We start from the raw sequence: 22288 nt of genomic DNA on the forward strand, positions 1-22288 counted from the left end.
CAACCAAAACAGAGGACCAGAACAAAAGGCTCCAAAGTGGCTCTAGCCCGGCAAGGAGCCCAGATGTCTTCACTTGTACTAACCAAAATGTCCTAGATGTCAGGGTGTGTTCTCATGTGGCACCTCAGCTTGGAAAGCTCTGAGATGCCGACTACGGCCTCTGTCTTCATGTCATTTGGGGAGTCTTGAGGAAGGACACATGCCAAGTGGAATGATGAATTACCCCGTCTCAGCTAGTCAGTGGAAAAGCTAGGCTCCAACTTATTATTATTATTATTATTATTATTATTATTATTATTATTATTAGAGTTGTTCAACCTCACTGTCCTGGTGGAACCTTCTGGATTTTCAGACATCTGAGGGACATTTACAGTGGCCACTGGGTAGATGTAGTCCCTGAATCCTGTTAGCTTTACTGTCAGGTTTTGATGAAGGACTTTGGTGACTTGCTCAGAGTGCTGCTGATGTACCAGGCTGGATCTGCAAAGTCACCACTGGCCACCATGTTGCGAATGGATCTTAGACTTCATTAACTTTCCCCTTCTTCATTCTTCTTCATGTTTAACTTGTGTGATGGTTTCTGTGTTGCATGGTCTTCCCCAAAACTAACTTTTAAGCTTCTTGACAAAGCAACAAACTATGGGTCATTTTAGGGTTCCATCTGCAAAGACTCCAAGACTCACTGCTGCTCTGGCATGGCGCCTCTCTTTCCACAAGCCAGCAGCACCAACAGGAAGAATGGGTGTGTGTGTGTGTGTGTGTGTGTGTGTGTGCGCGTGCATATGTGTGTGTATATGTGTGTGTATGTATGTATATGTGTGTGTACATGTGCATGCATGCGTGTGTGCATGTGTGTGTGTTAAGGGTAAGGTGTGAGGGGACCATAAAAAGCACACATTTGGTATTTTCAGATAACCCTCCCTCGGGCTATTCTTGCCTGGCAGGATGACAGTGCGGATTTGAAGTGTCAGCTTCAGTTTGCCAAAGAGGAAGCTTCCCTGATGCGCAAAAAGATGGCCAAGTTGGGGCGGGAGAAGGACGAGTTGGAGCAGGAACTGCAGAAGTATAAGTCCCTCTATGGTGATGTGGACAGTCCCCTCCCAACAGGGGAGGCTGGTGGTCCCCCCAGCACCAGGGAGGCAGAGCTGAAACTGCGGCTGAAGTTGGTGGAGGAGGAAGCCAGCATCTTGGGCAGGAAGATCGTGGAGCTGGAGGTGGAAAACCGTGGCCTCAAAGCAGAGATGGAAGACATACGGGTTCAGCATGAGCGCGAGGGAACAGGCAGGGACCACGTGCCAAGCACTCCTACCTCACCCTTCGGAGACTCAATGGAGTCCTCCACGGAGCTCCGCCGGCACCTGCAGTTTGTGGAAGAAGAGGCTGAGCTGCTGAGGAGATCCATCTCTGAGATTGAAGATCACAACCGGCAGTTGACCCATGAGCTGAGCAAGTTCAAGTTTGAGCCTCACCAGGAGTCAGGGTGGCTTGGGGACGGTGTGTCTAAGGGCCCCGCGGCCAGCGTTCCCCTACAGGAGGAGCTGAAGTCAGCCAGGCTACAGATCGATGAGCTGAGCGGGAAGGTACTGAAGCTGCAGTGTGAGAACCGGCTGCTACTGTCCAATGCCCAACGGGGTGACCTCGCCGCACATCTGGGGCTGCGCGCTCCTAGCCCCCGGGACAGTGACGCCGAGAGTGACGCGGGCAAGAAAGAGAGCGATGGGGAGGAGGGCCGCCTTCCCCAGCCAAAGCGAGAAGGCCCTGTTGGTGGGGAGAGCGACTCAGAGGACATGTTTGAGAAGACCTCGGGCTTTGGAAGCGGAAAGCCGTCGGAGGCGAGTGAGCCATGCCCGGCAGAGCTGCTAAGGGTCCGGGAGGATACCGAGTGCCTGGTGACCATAAAGCTGGAGGCCCAGCGGCTTGAGCGGACTGTGGAGCGCCTCATCTCTGATACAGATGGTTTCATCCACGACTCAGGACTGCGGGGCAATGGATTGGCCTCACCTGGAGTCCAAGGCGGAGGAGGTGAGGGCAACAGCCTGAGTGAGCCCCACTTGTTGGAGACCATCAATGTGAGGATGAAGGCTTTCAGGAAAGAGCTGCAGGCCTTCCTGGAGCAGATGTCCCGGATTGTGGATGGTCTCTCGCCCTTATCCCACCTCACAGAGTCATCCAGCTTCCTCTCCACTGTGACTTCTGTGTCCCGGGACTCCCCCATCGGGACCCTGGGAAAGGAGTTGGGCCCAGACTTGCAGGTAAGGGGGCTTCCAGCCTTGCCTCCCTGCTCCGTCTCGTTCTTCCTCCTCCTCTTCGCTGGCATTGCTGCTCTAGGGCTCGCACTGCTTACGGCTGCTTGGTTTTAAGTTCAGACCTGCATTGTACTAAAGTCTCGACGTCAACTAAATCCTTTCTCTTGGTTGGTTTCTTTCTTTTGTTCGTTTTTTTTTTTTTTTTTAATTTTGTTTTGTAAGTTCGTTTTTTATTTCCTTGTTCCTTCCCCTGTTTTCTTCTACCTTAATCGCACCACTATTCGTGGTTTAGAGGGCCTTTCACGACAAGGCCACGCCCAGTGGAGGCGCTAGGGACGGATGCAGCCTTCCATTGCACCTCTCTTGGTGTCTCAACTAACCAGCCACCCTGACGAAGAAGCTATGAGGAGTTTCAAACAAAATACCGACTCCCATCACAGTCAGGACACTTAGACTCAGTTAACAAGCGCCCGACTCCCTCTGGTTTATCACCAGAGGGACAAGTGCTGTTCTGAGAAGTCTCAGGCATCCCAGGCCCACCCACTCCCTCTGGAAGATAATCCGGGATGGGGGAGAGGAGCCAGTTCTGAGGAGGCTGGTTTTGAAGGAAAACCCCGGCTGCGGCTGCCACTCGCTCCTGCCGCCCTCCCTCGCCGCCCAGGGTGAGGGCCAAGGGGAGTTTCGCCCTGGGTGCATGGCCCAGCTGCTGCCCCGGACTGTGGCTTTGGCTGCTCAACCCACAAGTAAGGAAGGCAGAGCCTCTTCCCCGTGTCCTTCATGGGTAGTGTGCCTGTGTCCCCATTGCACGTGTCTTATATCCAGTGTTACGCATACCCGCCCCCTAGATCTGCTTTCCACATTAGTTCCTCCTTTCGCTCATGCCCATTCTAGTTCTGTTTTGTTCGCTGTTTGCGTTGATTTCTTTTCTTTTCTTTTTTTAATTCACGCTCTTCTCTGTCTGGTAGTTCTTTCCATTGTCTACCCACTTCGTGTTTTACCCTCCACCTCCTCCAGTTTTTACCTACCCCTTTGTCTTCTATTTCCCATTGAAAAATTAAAAGCAAAAACGAAATAAATCCCCTTCATGCACCTAACAGTCCAAACTGAGAGAGCAGCTGGAATGGCAGCTCAATCAGGATCGAGGGGACGAGCGAGAGGGCCTGAGTCTCCGAGCCACTCGGGAGCTGCACCGGCGCGCGGATGGGGATTCCAGGAGCCACCACGGGCTGGGAGGCCAGAGCTGTTTCAACCTAGAGGTAAGTGAGCTGCCGGGCTCACTGCTGGTCGTTCACCTCCCTTCCCTGAGTAGGTGCTTCATGACCTGGGGGGATTAATTCTGGACTCACAGGCCTGGGATAGGAAGAGCTGAGCATGTATGCATATAGCAAGCAGTATGCAATTTAACAGAAGCAAGCAGAATCACCATCTACTTGTGGAGAGAAGCCCCCATGAGGGGCAGAGACTGGCAGAGCCCGTGGCCCTCTAGGAAGAGCACCCCCTGTCACATTTTCTTTAATGTTTCCCCAGTACAATCTTTGGACAGAGTTAAGTATATCCACTTTAAACTGCAAGTTAGGCGATCCCCTCGGTTTTATAACTAAAATGTAACAGAGTAGCCACATACTGGAGCTATCCATTTCCCCATGGATTTCGTGAGTTTTAGTGTCTCAGGACTCTGAAACTTTCACAAGAAAGCCTCTTTGTTAGCCTGTACAGCACACAGGGAAGGCCTCTATCCCACAACGTTGGTAGTTGCTTGAGGAGGCACAAATGCACACTTTTCAAATGGCTCCAGGGTGATTCATCACCAGGACAGACACCCAGGAAGACACTTTCTCCAGCCTTTGATGAGTGGTGTACCACTCATCTATTCCTATCAGAGGCCTTTTGAGCCCCAGGGCTCTAGGCTGGATATGCATTACCAGCTTGGTCTCCTGAGCAAGACTCTGAGCTGTTTTCCCTCTATGCCATGGGTCCAAGTTCTGCTCTGCTCGCCTCCTGGGCTCCCGTGGTGAATCTCAGGAGATTCCTTAAGCTGTGAGTGGGGACTGCCTCTCCAGGTACCTCATGCTTCAGACAGCACAAAGGAGGGTTAAGAACAAAGGATAGAGCGGCCCAGGTCACTTCCTAGTCTTTGGGTGCCACGGTTCCGCAGCACGTGGTAGTCAGTCAGTGGTCTCTTCCTGTGATGGACTATTTAAGAACTGGATCCCCTACCTCCAGAGGCTGGTTATTGTCGCATGTCCTGGCAAGAGAAGGTCTGTAACCCTCACCTCACCTTGGTCCTGTTGATACTGAAGTGACAGCAGGGTGCTGCACTCGCAGACATCACAGTGTTCAGGAACCAGCCACAGTGTTGCAGAGAGAACATGGAATTGAATCAAATACAGACGGACAGTCAGTCTCCAGGAAGGGTAGATGAGTAAATCTGGAAGGTGACGTAGCACCACCACCAGCACAGCACAGAGAGCCTGGGAGGACACACCTGATCTTCAGACTTGACTCCCTTGTTCTGTGGATGACACAAATGAGGCCTTTGAAGAGACCAACCCTCCCCATTCCTCTCAAGACAGTGCTGTGGAACAGAATTGAGTCCAGAATGGTCTCAGCCTGCTCCAGGGTTCCAAGACAGCAGGACCAGGCAGCCCAGAGCTTATACTATCCATGGCTGTATTTTTGGCTACCATTCAATGACTTTAGCATAGTACCATCATTCTCTCAAATATCTGTCCAGGTTCCTTTCAGTGGTATATACATATTTTAAAGGAAGAAATGAGAAAATGGAAGACGGCCAGGACAAGGGAGATGTTTCCTAGAAGGGGCAAGAACCATACCTCTTCCCTTCACAAAGGAATAGGAAAGGGTCAAGTATGTAAACCTTTAACTTTTTGGGAGCCTCTGATCCTGCTGTAGTTTTTTTTCTTTCTTTCTTTTGTCAGAAGAGTCCTTTCTTGTAGGTCCTCCGTTGGGGAGGCTGCCCATCCTGGTTTGATGTGTCACTCTTGCTGGTCGCAATCCCATAGTCTTGCTGGTCGCAATCCTACATTCTGCTAAGGGACCGTGCAGTGGGGAGATTCCAAGGAGCAAGGAAAGCCCCCCAATGACAACCTCCCTCAATTCCCTGCCAGCCATGGAGGCAGCATGAAGCTCCTAGGAGTGAGTGGGGCGTCCCCACTACAGAGGTGCTCTCTCTGCACCACAGAGGTGCTCTGTACCACAGAGGTGCTCTTCACTGTAGACTCCAGAGTCACTGGGGAGGGAGTGTAAAGCAAACAAGGACACTTTTTTTGTTGTTATGCTGGGGTTGAACCCTGGGCCTTGTACATGCTAAGCAGCTACTCTACCCCAATCCCAGTGTAGACACGGATCTAGAGTGAGGCCTGGCTCACAGCTCGGATGTGCCCTGCTGGCAGATGTCTCTGCCCCCTCGTGTGTTGCCTTTTAAATAACCACCGCCAACGTGTACCTGTGTGTAACCCTTATTTAGCGCTCTGCCTTGAGGTCTTAGGGGGAAGGGGTGGGAGCCATGGGTAAAGCCCAGCATCATAAGAACCTCTTTCAGAACTTAGGTGGAAGGGCTTTTTAAAAGGATCCGTTCCTCCAGCCCCATTTGTGAGGCGCCTTTGTTAGTTTTGGCCTTCAGAGTGCTGCTATTCGGGAGCCAGAAGACAGAGGGCAAGTTGCTACTTTGGAAGATCAAATAATTTTGGGGGGCCGCGGGGGGGCCTGGGTTTAAGCTATGATTACTGCTAGTAACACCAGTGACAGTGTTGCATGCAGCAAGGGGGAAAAGGAAAAGTCCACTCAGTAGATAGCAAGCACGTGCCATATGGATAGCCTGCTGTATGGCTATAGACGGCCGGCAGTTCAGGTGCCGCACTTCACCAAACCCAGGAAAGGCAGGGTGTGCCTGAGTCAGCATATTCCTGAAAACAGAAGTCAGAACCCATCCATGCCTGTGAACTCACGAATGCAAATGCCAGAAACTAACAGCTGAAAGGGTTAGGAGACATTAGATTCAGAGGGATGGATATTCCTGTCACCTGTCCATCCCTGAGCATGCTGGCGGTGGGCTCCTGCTGTGCTCTGGACTCTTCTCTGCCAAGAGACTCGTTCATGTTAAGAGCGTGCATTGTATGGAACATTTCATGTGGAATGTGCAAGGCACCTTAAAAATAGGCCTGCGAAGTGGCCAGGCACAGACACTGGTCAGGTTTCATATCTAAATGAAACCAAGCCTGCACCCAGAGGATCGAGTTTCTGAGTCAGGCTCTCAAAGGGCTCTTCTTACTCGCTCCTCCTCCTCCGCCTCTTCCTTATCCCTTAATCACGGAAGCACACAGTATCTGTGGTGCCCCACGTCTCAGCTGTGAAATGCCAGTCCCAGGAAAGCTACTTGGGGTTTATGCCAAGTATTTGAACATGTGTGGAGCTCATCTACTGAGTCTGAAGGAAGTGGTGGAGAGAGTGTCCAGGATAGAAGGAAGTCATGGTCCAAGTAGCTGTAGAGTTCTTCTATATAAGTGCTCGTTGGTCAGCAGACGGATCACAGTTTTCTCTTTGCTCTTTGTCCCTAAGCCTTGGAGTAATTTATAAGGTGCTTTATCTGGGGCTGACCAGAAGGTCAGCAGTGTGGATGAGTGGGAGATGGAGTCTCTGGTGGGAGGAGGGTGGGTATCAGAATGCTGACACCAGGCAACGGAGGCCACGATGCCAAAGCTACTGTCTCTGCAGCTTCTGAACAAGTGGGTCTGGAGTTTGCTTAAATAAACTGACTATAGAAAAGCCAGGATAAGTTCATTTGTAGGTACTGATCGAAGTAGGTAAGTGACCAAAGGAAGGTTTTTAAATTCAAACCTCGGGGATCTGGTGATGAAGAAAAGTATTAATTGTTCTACAGGAAATTGTGTCGTCTGAAAATGTCCCCTAAGTGTATGTGATTGTTTGCAGTTGTGTGGCAGTAGGCGGGATTTTTGACCATTAGCATGTTTGTACTTTGTTCTCTGTAACACTGGAGTGACCACAAGTGTTCGAGTATTTCATTAGAAAAAAGGACAGTGCATGGAAAGGCACTTGAAAGAGCAAGACTCTTAAGTGCTCGTGGTCTGCCCAGACAGCTGAATTTTCGCAGATGACCTCAAGGTTCTCCATGTGACCCTGCACAAGTATGGCTCTAACAGAAAGGTGTGCGATCAATCAGATGTTGATGAAGAAATAGACTTATTGCTTTATAGTATTTTAAGTATTTATTAAGATTAAAACTAAAGTAATATAAGATTGAACATATCTGAACTGAAACCCAAAATGCCCCCAAAGTCTGAAACTTTTGAGGACCTACAAAACTCCATTAATAGAAAATTCCATACTGTGCAGCATCATGCACAGAATTATTCAAAACACGGTATAAAATTAGCCTTAGACTATGGGTGTAAGGTACATATAAAACATAAATGAATTTTATATTTAGTTCCCAGTATATCTTGCTATATGTTTTTCTTAACAGTGAACTGGGTTGGAATGGTTTATGTCTAACAATACAGTATATTGGCTAGTATCTAATACACTGAAACTCAGAGAGAGTTCAGATTCCGAAGCCAGCACCCAGATCCCTGAAACAAGCTTATAGACGCCACCCGAGCTGCAGATTCCTGCTGTGACCCCAATGCTGTGGGTGGTGCCCAGCATAGGAAATACCCAGTCATGCTGTATAAAACATAAAGCATACCAGGCTGGAGAGATGCCATAGCAGCTAAGAGCACTTGCTGCTCTTCCAGAGGGGCTGAGTTTGGTTCCCAGCACCCACAATTGGGTACCTCTCAACCAAGTATAATGCCACTTCCAAAGACAATGACACCTTCTTCTGGCTTCTGCAGACACCTTCATACACAGGTACACATAATTCACACAGGCACACAAATATAATTATATATACACACATATATGTATATGTGTATATATATATATATATATAAGTTTGAATAGTGAATTCTCCAGAATCTTTACTCCAAAGTGGACAGAGAGCAGTGTCCAGCCTTTAGACATGTGGCTTTAGGTGGCAGTTGACAGAAGTGGGGACTATTCAATTCGGTAGCTCCAAGGTAATAGGAGACAGTGCAGTGGCAGGGATGTTTGATTATCAATGAGACAACCATTTGCCTACAGGTTGGTAGGCAGCCATGAGGAACCTGTGTACCAGCATGGGCAGTGGGTAACAAATAAGATTATCAACTGATTCAGCTTGTTGGGCTTGTTCCAGATGGGCATGAGGAAAGAGTAAGATGTTGTTATGGAAGGTGGCACATACTGAAAATATACTAAGCCATTACAATCGTACATAGCCATAGGCCTCTAGAAGAGCCGTGTCCTCAGTGAAAAGTAGAAATGAGTTAAAGGCAGCAGAAGGAGCCCACAACATGCCTTTATTACAGTAGCCCACTATAGTTCCCAGTTTAAAAAACCACCTAGCCAGGCAGATGTAATGGCACAGTTTCTGAAACCTAGAGGCAGAAGCAAGAGGATCTCTGTGAGTTTGATGTCAGCCTGGAGTACATTGAGAATTTGAGAGATTGCCAGGGCTGTGTAGAGAGACCCTGCTTCCCGCCCCCCCCCCAGACATTTTTTTTTTAAGATTTATTTATTTATTATACGTAAGTACACTGTAGCTGTTTTCAGACACACCAGAAGAGGGAGTCAGATCTCATTACAGATGGTTGTGAGCCACTATGTGGTTGCTGGGATTTGAACTCTGGACCTTCGGAAGAGCAGTCGGGTGCTCTTACCCACTGAGCCATCTCACCAGCCCCCGACATTTTTTTTCCATGTAGCCCTGGCTATCCTGGAACTCACTCTGTAGACCAGGCTGGCCTCGCACTCAGAAATCCGCCTGCCTCTGCCTCCCAAGTGCTGGGATTAAAAGCGTGCGCCACCACTGACCAGCTAAACACGAACATTTTGCTTAAATTTTAATGATGCCTCCAATTCTTCTTCCAAAAGTAATGACAGATGTCTCTTTCGTGTCCATTTGGCCATGAAGTGAAAGCTTTATCAATAAGAATAATCATACAGATTCCTCGACCTCCTTAGGAGCATAGTGAGCATTAACAGATCTGTGCAGTCCCTGGACGTGGTATGGCACAGAGAGGCCCTGGAAGGAGCTCCACCTATAATAACCCAGGGCATTCAGGGCTGTGCCGTGGGATTAGAGAAAGGCACCTGTGGTTGGATAGAAAGATCTCCAAAAGGCAAGCATATGGACAGATTAGTAATGCAACCGAGAAAGACCCCAGATGGCTCAGTGAAGTGAGTCTTGGAGACCAGCTGTGTGACAGTGGCCTTGGTGGACTAAGGTGTCATCACCAAGTCCTACTTGAATGGTATAAACCACTTAGAATCTACTGAGGTAGCAGAGTGCCTTCCTGTATGCTCAGGAGTTTCTCAGCCTGGCTAATGGTTGTTGTAATTAAAGGTCCCCACTTAACCTGCTTCATCTTGAGACACAGGGCAGTTCAAGTAGACACAGAGCCCAGAGCAGCAGGACGCCTCTGGGGGAAGCCCTAGGGAGGTTGCTGTGGTCACTCCACTGCTGCAGCTGCTGTGCTCCCATGTGTGTCACCTTGTCCAGATGTGTGTCCTGCGTCATCACGTGAGGCCGAGTTCTCGCTTGCACTAAACCCTTCCTTTATCCTGCCAATCAGCTCAGGGGCTCCCCAGTCTTACCTGAGCAGAGTGTGTCTGTAGAAGAGCTACAGGGTCAGCTCGAGCAGGCGGCCAGACTCCATCAAGAGGAGACAGAGACATACACAAACAAGATTCGTAAGGTAAATATCCCAGGAGGGTTCCAGCACGTCCGCTCTGTGCGTCTCGGAGCCCCCTCAGGAGCAGGGCTGCGATGCATTTGAGAGTGATGCTGTTTGTCGCAGGCAGGTGCCAAGACCCATAGGCATCTCCACAGGTCACTCGGCTGAGAAGGTCCCTCTTAGATGCACCAGAGAGAACCTGTCCACCTATCTATTACCTAGCACACTTCTCAGTCGGGTAGTCTCTCCTAATGCACAGAGGTGCCAACCTAGAACATTCCAGAGATGCCTTGAAACCACAGAGAGTCCCAAACTTCTCATATGCATGCAGTTTATTCCTCTACTGTTTCTTTCTTTGTGGGTCACGCACGGTAGAGCGGAACAGCAATAATAATCGTAAAGTCAAACCACGATAACAATACCCTCCAGTAAACATTATTTGGATGGATGAATTAGCTGTTTGATTTCCTCTTCCATATTTTTGGATCATGATTGACCAGCAGATAGCAATCCACAGAAAACAAAAGCCTTGGAGAGGGAGAAACTGTAGTTTCGGGAACAATCTTCGGATCTAGTTTAACTCTCCTGCAACCATGCTGGTAAACTACCACGAAACAAGGGCGTTGAATGTAACCAGGCAATAAATATGTCTGTCACTAAAGGGAGTTGTCCAGTAGAAACATCCCCCTAAACTGTTGTCTTTAAAAAAAAAAAACCCTGCCACTAATTGAGGTATGGCCTGATTAACTTGTAGTTATTTTTAAAGTTACGAGTCACAGGCTAATTATCCTCTATCCACTGAGGGATTCCCAGATCCAGGTGCTCCTGCCCTGGGCCTCCGAGGACACTGCCCTGCCACTTCATATCTAATTAAATTGTGAGCCAGGATCTAGACGCAGAATTGCCACAGTTCCTCTTCTCCCCTTGTGTTCGCTCTTGGAAGAGAGCTGTAGCTTCCAGAGAAAACGGAACAGAGCAGTTGGTGTTGGATAATTTACCTTGAAGCTTCAAAACCACATATACTGCGTAAATGAATAATTTGCTATATCCACGAATTTGTTTTGGCTAGGAATATGTGCTATAGGGCTAGACCTCTGTGGTGGCTGAGGCCAAGAGTTTTTTTAAATGGGTCACCGGCATATTTAGTCAGCGCCTGCTATACCTTGTAGCTCACAGAGGGCAGAGCTGAACGCCAGTGTCTCCTGCTGTGCTTTCCCAGTTGCACAGTCCTGCCCAGATGTTTCCTGTACAGGTGAAGAATCCCATACGGTTACAAAAGAGAAGGAATTATGTAAGAGAGAAGTCTACCCCTCACCAATGTGGTGCACACACAGACACATATGCACACACATGCCTGCAGGCATTGCTCCTCCTCAAAAATGGTTTGAAAAGTGAGACAGTTGCTGGAGACGCTGGTGACACAATGGCAGAGTCTCTGCAGTATATAGCACTTGGGCTTTCAATCAAGGAATGAGTTGAAAAAGATGTCAGAGGAGGAGCTGTTGCCTTTTAGCTCCTTCAGATGGGACAGGAAGTTCTCTCTCAATGTCGCCAGAGGACAAAAGGCCAAGCTCGGAGCTCAAGAGACACCTAATGGGCCAGAACAAATGAAAGCAGACAGAGAGGCCTGGAGGGAGGCCCACAGGTCCCCTAGGTGTGGGCTGGGTGCTGCAAGTTTCAGGAGAGCACTCACAGGCCCAGCTCCCTGAGCGATGATGCTGGTCCACAGCCTTGTGGGAGTAGATGCTGTTGCCTTTGCCCCCCCCCACCCCCCCACCCCCCCCACCCCCGAGGTAGCTGCAATTTCCTCAGTCAGGAGAACGCAGTGGGGAGCTGCAGGGCTGGATTTCGAGAGCGCCAGGTTGTTCCCTACTCCATGACGTCGTGTCTGTATGGGGATGGCCAGCGTTTCGACTCTGAGGTCCTGCCAAGGTGCTGTGTAAACCAGTGGTCTTTCTTCTTTATCCTGCTTGAGATGCAACGTGGAACAGGTGTTATGACCATAGCCACACTGCACAGCCACGTAGACCTTCTCAGAGGCCATCAGCGTGCATTGAGCACATCGCCCTTGGCGCTGTCTCCACCGGGAGTTGTAATCCAGTGGTTCCTAAGAATGAATCTGGCAGTTGATGGGGAAAAACCACTTTCGTTTTGGTCTGAGTGTTGAGTCAGGCAAGGGTAAGGGCTGCCATTCTAACCCTTATTTCTGTTTGGTTCGGCAGTCATTGCTTTCCTGTCTCACTGCCACGACGATGTAGGTTATCCTTGAGCCTTTTTCTGCAAAATAAGACTTTATTTGCACCCCTTCGCTTAATGCCAGCACATAGTAAATTGCTTCCTGCTTGGAAGAGTTCCATATAAGTATTTTCAAAACAGGACTTAGCCATGTGTGGTGGCCTGCGACCATGGTTCCAGCTACTTACAAGAGATTTGCTTTTAGCCCGGGAGGGCAGTCTGAGGGAAATACTGAGACCCTGTCTTAAAAGAGAAAAAACCTTGAACAGGACGTTAATGTAGAGATAGAGATAGGTGATTCTTTAAAGATGCTTTGGTTTCCCTAAGCCGTGATCACATTTAATGTGAAAGCAGGTTATCACATTTGCTTAACACAGTTGAATCCTATATGCTCAGGGCTGCTCTAGTTTTCTGGTGCATGGTAGGTCTCTCATTGTCTTGGAAGTCTCTACCAGGGCTTGAGAGAAGCCAGAGACTACAGGAAGTAAGACGTAGATTTCTAATTCTTTTCTTCTCTGTCATTGTAATGATCCTGTGTGCCGAGCACAGGCACACAGGGGAAATGAGGTTTCCTTACACGGCATCTGAGTCAATCGCAAACATGCACCCAAGTAGCGTTTTCCTGATGGGAGGATGGAGATTTCTATTAAGCACTGAGAGGTCGGCAGCGAAGAAGGTTGTAATGCCTTCTTCCCTTTGAAACAGTGCTTGCTGCTACCTCACAGAATTCATGAGCTCGCTAATCACCCTTACACTTAAAAGGATTCCCACGTTTCACATCTCCTGCGCACCGTAAAGCTTGGGCAGTAGGTAGGCTACTCTAGAGAACCTTGTTTGGGTTTGGATGGCACATCGGATCGACTGCTTTTCACAGCATCTTTTTGATTCTGTTCAAGATGGAGGAGGACCACCTCTACGCCCTGCGGTGGAAGGAACTGGAGATGCACAGCCTGGCCCTGCAGAACACCCTTCACAAGCGGACGTGGAGCGACGAGAAGAATCTGCTGCAGCAGGAGCTCAGGTCCCTGAAGCAGAACATCTTCCTCTTCTACGTCAAGCTCAGGTGGCTGCTGAAACACTGGCGCCAAGGGAAGCAGATGGAGGAGGGAGGAGAGGATCTGGAGGAGGTAACGCCTCCCACCCGCCCAGCCCCTTTAGTTTGCATCTGTTGTGTCTTTGGCGCCCACCCCCACCCCACTGCCATATCTATCGTGTCCCTTGCTTTTATTTATCTTTCCACCTCAATCCAAGCTACAGAAACGGAGTGGCCTGTCCAGGCACACGCAAAAAACGACCTGAGTGTTGGACTTGGACTTGGGTCTAAGAGTGTCCCCATCTTTAATCCCACCCTGGAACAGTTCTGCTCACACATCCCCGTTGTTGTGGAGAGATGTCAGTCTCTGAGGTCATCACCCAGGTGTCTTCGCTTCTCAGCCAAGCTCGGTGGTTTATAAAAGCCTGGTACACAAATGTTTCTCGGCCTTGCACATCCCACATACTGAGTCCACCCCTCAGCTTTGTAAGGATTCCTTCTAAGCCTTCCAGGGGTCATTCTGTCACCTCTGACATCTGTACCCGTTTACCCGGTGCGTCGCAATTCCTAGATTTAGAGAGCAGGGTTTGTTGCTTTCCACTAAGTTTCATTTCCATAGAGAGAGCAAGGTTGGTTGGTCAATGAGTGTCTCGCATGTATGTGTGTGTCTGTGTACCATGTGTGTGCCAGCAGCACCCAGCAGTGGGTGTGGGGTCCCCTGGAACTGGAGTTATGGATGGCTGTGAGCTGCCATGTGGCTGCTGGGAACTAAAACCAGGTTCCTCCTTGCAAGGGCAGCAAGTGTTCTTAGCCTCTGAGCCATTTTCTTGCCCCTTAGGATTTTGCTTTCGAAACAGGATTTTTGGTATGTAGCCTAGGCTGGCTTTGAACTCAGGATTCTTAGTCCTCAGCTTCCCAGTTGCTGAGATGACAGGTGTGGGCCACCTTACTCGGTACTGACCAACCCCTTACTGCCCAAGTGAGTGCCCTGTGGCTTTGCATGTCCTGTCCCCCAATCTCACTTGCTGGGCAGCCTGAGCAGCCACACAGGCCTCTAACTCAGCTGTTTCTGTGTTGTGAGAACTTGGAGCCCTTTGAGATGCCAGAGCCTTTTGTCTGCCTTTGAGTAAACAATGCATGCCATTGAAGTTACCCCGAGAATGCCAATTCTCTCTCCTCAGATTGAGGAACATCCTTAAAAATTAATTCAACCAGGTTCCCAGGACCCATGCCATGGAAAAACATGGTTAAGCAAATCCTAGACGTGGCTGTGAAGTTTTTTGCTAAGGAATACACTGGAATTCCTCCTCTGTCATTCACGTCGTAATTTACAAAAAAAAAAAGTTTTCATGAGTTCTTTTCTAATAAATTGAGCACCCTTCCTAGACTGCTTAAATGAAAGAAACGCAGGGAGTGGAATGGGCCTCTTAGTGGAAAAGACGGAGAAGGACTTCATCACTTCCAAGGTGAGCAGTTACCCCAGCAGGCCATGCATAGTTCTAGTGTGAGGCTTGTGTAAGACCAGGTGTTTATAACTAACTAGTCTTGGCTACTCATAATGAGACTCCGTCATATTTGAATAGTTGGTCTGTAAAACCAAAGAATATAGTCGAAGTTAAGATCATTATGCCTCCTGGTTTTCAGAGCGAACATCCAGAGAATGTACCTGGGCTTGCTGAGCTGGGAGTCCAGGGGGTTCACCAGACAGATGGGATAGACCAGGAGGATGCTGACCGTGGCTGTGGCCTTCCCATGGGAGAGCATGCCCCACACTCCCTGGTACAGATCAGCGAACACGGATCACGGCTGCAGAGTTCAGACGGGGGACCACTTAACAAACAGGTAGGTGCCTAGCTCTCAGGCCAGCATTCTGTACACCCAGGAGGGAGACGCTCATCTTATTCCAAATGCTGATGTTCCTGGGTGCGCAAAAGTCCTCGGCTGCCTCTGATGACCTTTTGGTATTGGGGAGAGAATTGGAATGTCACCAGATGTCCTGACATGCCTTTCTTTCACTCCCATGTTAGCTCGTCTATTCATCTGGTTAGCCCATAGCTTAGAACTGTAGTTAGATCAGGTCTATTGAATACCTGCCTCCTTGGACCCAGAAAATTGGTCTCAGAATGAAGACATTCAATAGGCAGAGCTCTAAGAAGAGAGAATAATTGTTTTTATCATAGAGAGGTAACAACCTTGAAGGGCTTTTTGGTTGGTGTTTAACTGAATAGTCATTGCCAACAGCACTGCATTGGTAACATATTTTATAAGGAAAAATAAAGAAGTATTTGTTTAAATTCCCATCATGCACAAAGTATTTCACATCTCTCTGACCACTTGAAGCACACAACATGTATTTACATGGTGACACTTTGGACAAATTACAGAGTGTGTTAAGAGGAGTGTAGATTAAATATTACTAAATGGTTAGTGTCACCGAGGACCACAAACAGAAACTCCAAAAGCCAACTCCCCTTACAACCCCACATAAACATTATTTTTATCTATCTATCTATCTATCTATCTATCTATCTATCTATCTATCTATCTATCTATCTATCTATCTAATGTTCCTAAAACAAAGTAGTGTCTGTATTTGGAGACTTGAAATCCTGAGAGATCTCTGAGTACTTTCTGACCCTCCTTGGCTTCTCAGAGAGTTCTGACAGGAAGCCTGGATTCCTCACCCTGGCTGCCTGCTTGCAGGGGTAAGGGTGCAGGTTTTGGCACTGGGCATAGCCCAGCCTTCCAGCCACAGGCATTGTGGTTTACTCCTGCCATGTGCTGTAGCTGCTGTTTCTTTCTCACCTGTCCTCTCAGCCCAGAGTTGTGTGGGTCAAGTGGGAGTTGGCTGTCGATAGCAATTTGATGCAGATTCCAATGTGAAAACGGTGGTCTTTGGAGTGCAGGCTAAGAGGATAACTGGGGTTCCTCTCAGCGCTTTCTCTTCTTCACACACAAATCAGAACAGTTGTCTGTACCCCACCCACCTTCCTTCTCCCTCGAGCCTGTGAGTCAGGATGGAGATAATAACTTTCAAAGGAACCTCTCCTCACACTCACCAGGAAGTGCGTCAGTGTGCCAGAATCCCCAGGGAGATTTGAGGTCATGGAATAAGTTTTCCAGCAGTGATCTAGTTAGAGACTGGAATGGTACAAGCTATGAATAAAGCTTTAAACGTAGGCATTTTATTGATTTGAAAAGAGGTATTGTCATCAGTCGGAAGTGTCTCTGACTGGCTCCAATCAATACTTAGACAGAAACCTGTCAATATGAAGACCATGTGGTGAAGCCTTTCCCAGGAGAGCACCCAAACGCTTTGGAGAAAGGAAGAGATGTTAACACATCTGGTTTTCTAAATAGTCATGGAAAATGTTACCCTGGGAGTGAAAAATAATGTAAAGTCACCCAGCCGGAACCACCCATCAGTGTGTCTGAATGTTTATCTCCCCCTCGCCTTCTGTGGCTTCTCTTAAAAGTAGGGCAGACATGTAAGTTTCCACTGCATACGGCGTGCAGGATGGGCTAGTCGGGGAGTGCGCATGTCAGAATCAGCTCTGCGTCTCCATCAGCCTGAAGTCAGGAAAGGGAATGTGCGCGCAGTGCCGTGTGCGCAGTGCCGTGTGCGCAGTGCCGTGTGCACAGTGCCCTGTGCGCGCAGTGCGGACTGGTAAGCCACAGCTGGTTCATTGGGCGTGAACATTTTCCATCAGAAGCTATGCCGCTCTGGCAGTGGTGTGGTTAGTAGCCGGCCGGGCAGCCTGAATGCAAGAGCCACGACGTGTGTTTTTAAAAGCTGCTGTGCAGAACCATGGCCTCTTCGAAGCCCAGGGGGAGTGATAAGTAGCGTGGGAAACATGGCCAAACGGCGTCCCCGAGGTTCAATAAGCAACTAGCAACATTTTCCAGCCCCAATCTTGGATTGGTGTTTTGCTGCAGTTCCCACCGTGGAACCCTGTCGACGGCAACATTTATCAGGTCTGGAGGAGTTCAGTATCGCAGGTGTCCACTCACGTTGAGAACAAGAAGCACACTTCATCAGGTTGGCAAGCATTCGGTTGTGCCAACATCCCCTGCTTCCCAGTCTTTAGTGACACAATCCCATGGCAGTTACCTCGTTCTCAAGCATCTTCTTGGCTGCTGAGGTGAGAGCAGGGGAAAATCGGCTCAGCGGTTCCCGACGAGCTCAGGCCTGCAGCTGCCCAGTGGCCATGGCTGAGAATGCTTGCTGTACTTTTTAGTGATTACTGAAATGGAGGTCTGATCACAGGTTATTCATGTGGCCAACACTACCCTATGGTCCCAGGGCAAAACAAAGGAGGTGGCTTTGATGGCTAAAGAGAGAACAGTTCATGTGGCAAGCCTAACATAAGATTCATGACAATAGTGGAAGAAACATGACTTCATGTTGATCTCTGAGACACCTTTCACCATACTGCTAGAGTCCTTTGTCCCCAAAGCTGGCCTTCCCTCAGCTAATAGACTTCGTTGTTGTTGTTTTAAAGAGTTATATATTTATTTTATGTATATATGAGCACACTGTCACTATCTTCAGGGATACCAGAAGGCGGCATTGGATCCCATCACAGATGGTTGTGAGCCACCATGTGGTTGCTGGGAATTGAACCCAGGACCTCTGGAAGAACAGTCGGTGCTCTTAACCACTGAGCCACCTCTCCAGCCTGCTAATAGACTTTGACTATGCTGCCTCTCTGTTTGTTTTTCTCCAAGATAAAGAAAATTCTGGAAAGAGCCCTTCTAATGAGATTAGCATGTCAGAACAATAAGCCACCACTCTAACCTCCTTCCCCCCAGCTCTGGGGATTACATACCTATGACCACAGTACTCAGGAAGGCTGAGACAGGAAGATTTCAAGTTAGAGACCAACCTGAGGTACATAGCTAGTCTCTAAAAACAAACTTCAATGACAGAGGATGTCGATGTAGTTCAGTAGTAGGGCACCAACCTAGAAAGCACAGGGCCCTGGGTTCACTTCCTGCTCCTTCCCAAAAAATTAATTCTTTAACAGCTTCCCTTCTTGTGCCTTGATAGTACATACATTTGGGGGGGGGGTTGCACTGCGACCTGGCTTATTCTTTAGATCCTATAGCTTCCCTAGGAGTCAGACCAGAGCAAACTAGACCAGAGCTCACGATCACACACAGTTGGTTTGTGGTGTGTCTTTTGTTGGTTGCTATTGTCTCCAGAAACTGCAGACACAGGTAAAAATTTTAAGGTACTTAGTAAAAGGGCTCACCCTGCCCCCCCCCCCCAGCCTCCCTCCCAGAATGCACCACACTCAGTAGTTTATAACATACCTCCCACAAGGAAGGCAGGTCCTAGAGCTCTCTGGTCTGTGGCTTAGATAACCAGCTAGCTGATTTTCCTCAGGCTTGTCCTGATTCCTCAAGTGAGACTATACATGCGGAGTTATTACATATTATTAGCCGATAACACAGTGTAACCTACTAAACGTGTGTCTCTTTGATAATCCCTCAGCCACCTGATTTTATTCTTGGCGGCGGGGGGGGGGGGGGGTACGGGGGACACTCTTAGATCGTAGACCGAGCGCCCTCCTGGCCACGAGCCCCTGGCACATTCCCAGCCAGAAGGCAAATGATGTCTGTGTGAGTATCATTTCTGGAAGCTCCCACCGTAGATTATACTTTCAAGGTCAGTCTTCAGCGGCCCATTCTCTTTTATCTGTGGAAAGATAATGGCTTCAGAAAAGAATGCTGAATTTAATCTCCCTGTAACAATGGCGGTGGGAGTGACCAATGGCTCCTGTAGGGAAATAGTGCTGATCCATGGATCTATCATTTTAAGGACTTGTTTGGGATTTCCTGCCAATAGCCGTGGACTGCCTGGAATTGATACTGTCTGCTTTTATGGAACTTCACATGAGCTCCCTTCTGGAAATCTTTGTCCAATAGAAACTGGCCCTGCGTGGATCAGGCAGGCAACCAGGGCAGCTCCCTCAACGCTGTACTACCCTGCCTGTGTGGACAGCTGAATTAAATAGGGGCTGAGGCCATCAATGCCGTGTTGTGCCTGGCTCTTTGTCCCCTCATCATGGCAGATCAAAGGATCTCATTCGCCTTTTGATTAAGCCTGTTCTCAAAGGTAATGGCTTAGAGGCAGGCCAGGCAGTGCTGAAGATGGCTCCATGTGATGCAAAGGTCTCGGAAATCTCAGATTCTGAAAAAAATAGCTGGTATTGCCCCATAAGTAACTTGTTACACCACCTTATCCATACTCCTGCCTCACTGGCTATGAACAGTACCACAGGCTCGGAAGGCACTCTGGGTGACTGAAGGCCAACCTTGAAACCATCAAGAAAAGAAAGATCCATGAGTACAGACTTCTTTGGATGTTAAAGTGCCACAGCACCCAGCACAGGTGAGCTGTGAAGGACCAGAATGTCCTTAAACAAAGGACCAGGAAATAATAAGGTTGTTGGTATCATCCAACGAGTCTGAAAAGACTGTGGTTTTGTTTTTATTTTGTTTTGCTGAAGTTAAAACTGGATTGAAATGCACAAACAACAACAAAAAAATTGCATAGTTGGACTCTGGCCCAAAAAATTCAGAAGGTTCTTGTGTGCATATCATCTTCCAGATCAAGAAGTCTTTCTGGACCAGAGTCTTCCCTCTGTAGACCTGGCTGGCCCTGAACCCACAGAGAACTCCCCGGGGTTGATATATTTGATATATTTAACCTTCCTTTGGATGTCCTCTCATTTTACCCCGACACTGGTCCCAGCAAGAGGCCTCAGAACAGACCTGAGAAAGGGGAGGCCAGTTTCTCAGAGACAGGATGGATTCTCCCAACAAAATGAAAAGAAAACAGCTGGGCTCAGTGTACTGTAGAGGTTTACATGTTTCTGGCTCCTGTTGCCTGTCCCTGGTGGAGACAGACGGAGGTTACAGTCTGGAGAGTGGGACTTGCTGTACCTCTTTGCTCTGAACTTTCGTTCTTCCTCTCTCTATAAAGTGCATCAAGACTGTAGGAGATATAAGAGCTATGATGAATAAGTTAGGGCACACACCGGCACATACGAAATGTTAAGTAGGGGCTACAGAGACAGCTTCCCAGTTAAGAGCACTACCTGCTTTCCCAGTGGACCCAGGTTCGAGTCCCTGTACCCACATGGTGGCTCACAACCATCTGCTAACTATGCATGCAGTGCATGGAATATATTCAGACTAAGCAAGACACGTATAAAATAAATAAAATTTAAAGATAAGTTGTAAGTAGTAGTGGCTATTATTATTATTGAATGACGTGGGCATCAAGAACTTTTAGAAGAACCAAGTCCATCCATGGCGTCAGAGTCTCCAGAAATGTTGACATGGTGATGTGAGTTTATGACAGAAGCTCCCTGGCTCCCTGCTATCCCAGTTTAGGGCTCCTGGGTGATGATAACAATTGGCAGTCACATTGATCCTCTGGACTTGCTTGCTCCCACTGGCCACCTTCACTCCGAAGCAGTTTTGGAACCCTGGAGTCATAGGATATTCTGCTGATGACTTTGGAACCCAATGTGCCCACAAACGTTAAGACTTAATTTTATTGGACGCAGTATTTGTTAATGCCAAAACCCGCCAGCTTGGCTTCCAGGGAAAGTAAAATTTCAATCTGCAAAGAGGCTGTAAAGCTCCGATCCTAATGTTGTTAGTCGTCACGTGACAGGGGAGTTGATCCATCACAGGCTGAGCCTTTATGTGACTTAGTATACATGGAAATGGTTGATTACATGTAAGAATGCTTTCCCCCATGTAAACGGGAAGAAGGACGCCACCCCCAAAGACCAGATCAAAACTATTACGTTTATTATACGCTTACATTTTATTTGATTCTGTTTGCATCCCTAGAATTAGGAGCTCAGGGTCGGGAGCCACGGTGTAGGGGGTGGGACTCAAACCTCTGGTGCACTGGAAGAACAGCCAGTGTTCTTAACCGCTGAGCCATCTCTCCAGCTCCTCTGTAGGTACTTTTGTGTGTTCATGAGTATCCTCCGTGAGGACTAGTAGCTGGAGGGGCTGTTACAAATTTAAGAAGTTTTCTGTCTGCCCAATTTTTCAAATGTTAGCTGAATTTTACTCTTAATGCCTTTTGTCACAAGGAAATATTAGTGTTGATGGTCAGAAATTTTAAAAAGACCTAATAGACCTAATCACTGTCAAGATCAACTACATTTGCTTTCCCATAAATTTCAGGGACAACTACGCCCTTCCAGGTCATTAATATGCTGTGAGTGATTAAGTTCACTTGTTTAATCTAAACACACACACAGAGTGTCTTAAGCCCCTCCACTATGTGGCATTCTTTCCTGCCTGCAGTTAGTGGATTCAGGAGTTTCCATCCCTGTGACACAACAGTGTCTGTCACCTATGGAGTTCACACCCAAGAACCACACAGTGGAGTTTATGAATGTGTTTAGTAAGTTTGCATCTATGCGTTCGTCAGCATTCATAGCCATCCTGCACCACGTGTGACCTGTGATCGGTGGTTATAGCTGCATGACTGAGAAGTGGTCTTGCCTGTAGACTCTGAGCCGGAGCCTATGTACCAGCAGAGTGGAGCAGCAAGTGAGTTTCCTGGGACCAGAGAGTCACTGTGAGCCATAGAGCTCTGTTGTCCTGAGGCAGAATTTACATGCTCAAGGTGGGATTTAGTTTCTAGTTTCCAGTGCTTTCCGGAGTAAACCAAACCAAGAACACCCTGGCATCATGGGATCAAGAACTCAGGAACTCAGTGTTTTATATCTAACTGGGGTCCTGGCTGCACATCACATCAAAAAAGCCATAATTATTTAGAGCATTTAATTCAGAGAAACCTTTGACCTGTATTTCCCTCGCTCCTCTTCTCACCTTTTCAGGTCCCAAGAGACGGAATCTCACCGTGTAGCTCAGGTTGGCCTGAAATTTGCAGTCTTCCTGTGTTAGCCGCTCCAGGGCTGGGATTACAGGGGCCGTAT

General features: G+C 48.2%; 1 protein-coding gene across 8 annotated transcripts in view; it reads left to right on the forward strand.

The window, feature by feature from the left end:
• Nucleotides 1-22288, forward strand: part of Mtcl1 (microtubule crosslinking factor 1) — a 111538-nt gene that overhangs the window by 67313 nt on the left and 21937 nt on the right. For 3 of the 8 annotated variants that reach the window (XM_085833203.1, XM_085833200.1, XM_029471426.2), the window contains 5 exons: nucleotides 912-2252; nucleotides 3344-3502; nucleotides 9941-10063; nucleotides 13174-13404; nucleotides 14955-15152. In XM_085833203.1, the coding sequence (XP_085689329.1) occupies nucleotides 912-2252; nucleotides 3344-3502; nucleotides 9941-10063; nucleotides 13174-13404; nucleotides 14955-15152 (2052 nt within the window). The remainder of the gene's footprint in view (nucleotides 1-911; nucleotides 2253-3343; nucleotides 3503-9940; nucleotides 10064-13173; nucleotides 13405-14954; nucleotides 15153-22288) is intronic. The other 5 variants (XM_085833201.1, XM_029471429.2, XM_021149619.3 and 2 more) reach the window with 3 other exon arrangements.

This window comes from Mus caroli, unplaced genomic scaffold, assembly GCF_978045245.1.
Source record: "Mus caroli unplaced genomic scaffold, Mus_caroli_1 scaffold_18, whole genome shotgun sequence".
NCBI lineage: Eukaryota > Metazoa > Chordata > Mammalia > Rodentia > Muridae > Mus > Mus caroli.